Source organism: Anopheles aquasalis, chromosome 2, assembly GCF_943734665.1.
Source record: "Anopheles aquasalis chromosome 2, idAnoAquaMG_Q_19, whole genome shotgun sequence".
NCBI classification, from domain to species: Eukaryota; Metazoa; Arthropoda; class Insecta; order Diptera; family Culicidae; genus Anopheles; species Anopheles aquasalis.
The window spans coordinates 59270647-59273146 of NC_064877.1; the positions used below are offsets into that span (position 1 = coordinate 59270647).

At 39.9% G+C, this 2500-nt stretch overlaps 1 protein-coding gene across 7 annotated transcripts in view; it reads right to left on the reverse strand.

Moving 5' to 3' along the window:
- LOC126581703 (rap guanine nucleotide exchange factor 2) overlaps positions 1 to 2500 on the reverse strand; it is a 33944-nt gene that overhangs the window by 3864 nt on the left and 27580 nt on the right. The window contains exon 6 of one of the 7 annotated variants that reach the window (XM_050245550.1): positions 1 to 2098. This exon is cut by the window's left edge and continues 173 nt beyond it. The exons of 5 other annotated variants lie outside the window; for them this stretch is intronic. In XM_050245550.1, the coding sequence (XP_050101507.1) occupies positions 2031 to 2098 (68 nt within the window). In that variant the 3' untranslated portion in view covers positions 1 to 2030. The remainder of the gene's footprint in view (positions 2099 to 2500) is intronic. One more of the 7 variants, XM_050245551.1, reaches the window with a different exon arrangement.

Genomic DNA, 2500 nt, shown 5'->3' on the forward strand with positions numbered 1-2500 from the left:
CCTATCGCGGAATCATAATGAGCATTTCATTGCTTTGAACAGAGAAACCATTTCTTGCTGTACCTGTCTGAATACATATTCTTTTCTGCTAGAGGAGCATCTAGCGGAGTATCGTGTATATTCTTTCAACTGCGCCACAGATGCACAGGCTGACTGCTCACTGTGTAACTGAGAACTGTTTGGATGATCGTTGCATCGAACAGTATCGGGTGGAAAATGGATTCCTATTCACACATTCATTACATTCATTGAAGTCTGATGATGCACGATAACAACATTCCTAAATTCCATCAATCACTAGACCCGTATCAATCCCACTGACACATCCCTCTTCGGTTCAACGATAATTTTGATCTTTATGGTCAATTTTTGGTTCATTTTGTAATGGTTTTTGATTTTCATGTATGCACATTAACGGACACTTTACATTGATTTGATTTACTTTCTTGTTCCACAAGTATATAACATTGAAATGGTTGAGTTCGTGTTCCACTGGCGACAATTTCCAATTGCCTCTAGCATTCTCTGCACTACACATCACAAGTACTAGTACACACGTTTCCTGTATTTTTCGATATTCTCTGAGCCACGTAAATATGTACTCTATGACATTAGCGTTAACATATAGTGTTTGGTAGCTGCCTATCGAGGACTAGTCGTATTAAGCCAGACTGGGCTAGACTGTGCATTCCACTTGTGTGGGAGAAAAGGAAAACATTGGAGAAAAAAATGGATAGTTACTTACTACTCTACCAGAACTATCGCGGATACACGGAAAGCAGTCCCACTTAAATCACGATATAGATCCGCTTCGATACTGTCTTGAGATTCGAATCAAAGATCCTCTTAGATACACTCTTTTGGATAGTTCCTGCGAACTCTCGACATTAGATTAGCAGCTTAGAAATCTTGAAACCGCCCCTCTATTTTATCATAACGAGTTGTGTGTTGGTCAGTGTTACATTTGATTGTATTATGAATGTGTTTTACAGCATACTATATTGCCATGCTATCGTCTCGATTAATACATACAATCACTCCCAGACTATGTAGTGTATGCATATCCAGATATATAATATATATATATATAACTTTATGTATAGCTGGTGTAAATGCAAGTAGGAAAGCTAGAGTTATCATCTGTTGTAGAACATTTCTCTATAGTCTCTGTGCCTCCAAAAACACTCCCCCTTACGGTTGTTGGTTGTCTATCTTTGATAGTGTAAATTACTCCGATTCTGATGAGGTCTGACAATTATATCCTGTGAGGCAAACAGGCCGGAGGCCGGACAGAGTAAGCTTGACATGGGCAGCGTTGGACAGAGATTCAGGGGGTAGTGGTTGCTGATGGTATGGCTATTTCTATTACAGAATATCAAAATATGTTTATTACTTGTCTTGCTATCGTCTCTTCCTTTCTGCTATCATCAGTCTTGGGATGGGAATGCATTTTCATTACTTGGGCACAAAGGTCAATCGTTTATCGGATGGAGAGAATTGGGTTTACTAGATGGCGAAAGCTAATTGGCAATCAAACTGGCTAAGTTTTAAAGTAGATTATGCAAAAGGAACTCATTTGCAGCGATATGTTAAATGAGAAAACTTACTTAGCGGCCTATTTTTGGTCAATCTCACTAATCGAATCATTGGGAATCGATGAAACACAAACTAATGTATATGACACTCAAACATGTCTTCAACTATCTTGAAATGAATTGAATTATTTTTCCAATCTCTCTCTCACAATCTCTTTCCTCACACGGTCCTACGCTGGTCGATACATCAATTCCAATAGCAATGGTCAGGGGATCAGTTCAACAACAATATACCATCAAATAGTAGTTAACGATTTTGCTCATCGACGTAGCTCGCATTTATGTTTCGAAGTTCAAGTTTTCTAACAACCTCTATTCTATTGAAATACCATCAAAGTGTATAATTCACTGTTAAATTCGCTGTTTACGCTCATACACGTTTGCAACATTCATCCGGGTCCCTCCTTACCACCAGCGGAACCATCCGCGCGGTCCTTACACTTCCGTAGAAATGGTTTCCAAGCAGTCCGTCTCGACGGATTCGTTCAGCCCATCGCCCAGTTCTGTAACGATGCAACGATCGGAATCGTTCAACAGATCAATCGATCGGGATGCTCATCATTATGGTGAGCATTACATTACACATCCAGCGAACGCATGCGCCGAGCCGTTGGCCCATGTTGTCCAACAGTAACTGATGCAATACGTTCCAAATGTAGGACCAAAAAGGGCACACAACGTCAACACATGCAGATTGGTACACGAGATATGCAAATCAATGATACCGAAATGCACAACAACATCAACATCAACTGGCTGAACTGTGATAAATGATAAATGATACCCCAGATATGAAACGCATGCAGACACGGTTTCAAACGCATCGCAAAACATGCACCCAACGATCACTGATAACACCAAAACATAAATGATTTCGATAATGTTCACAAAAACCATACGAAATA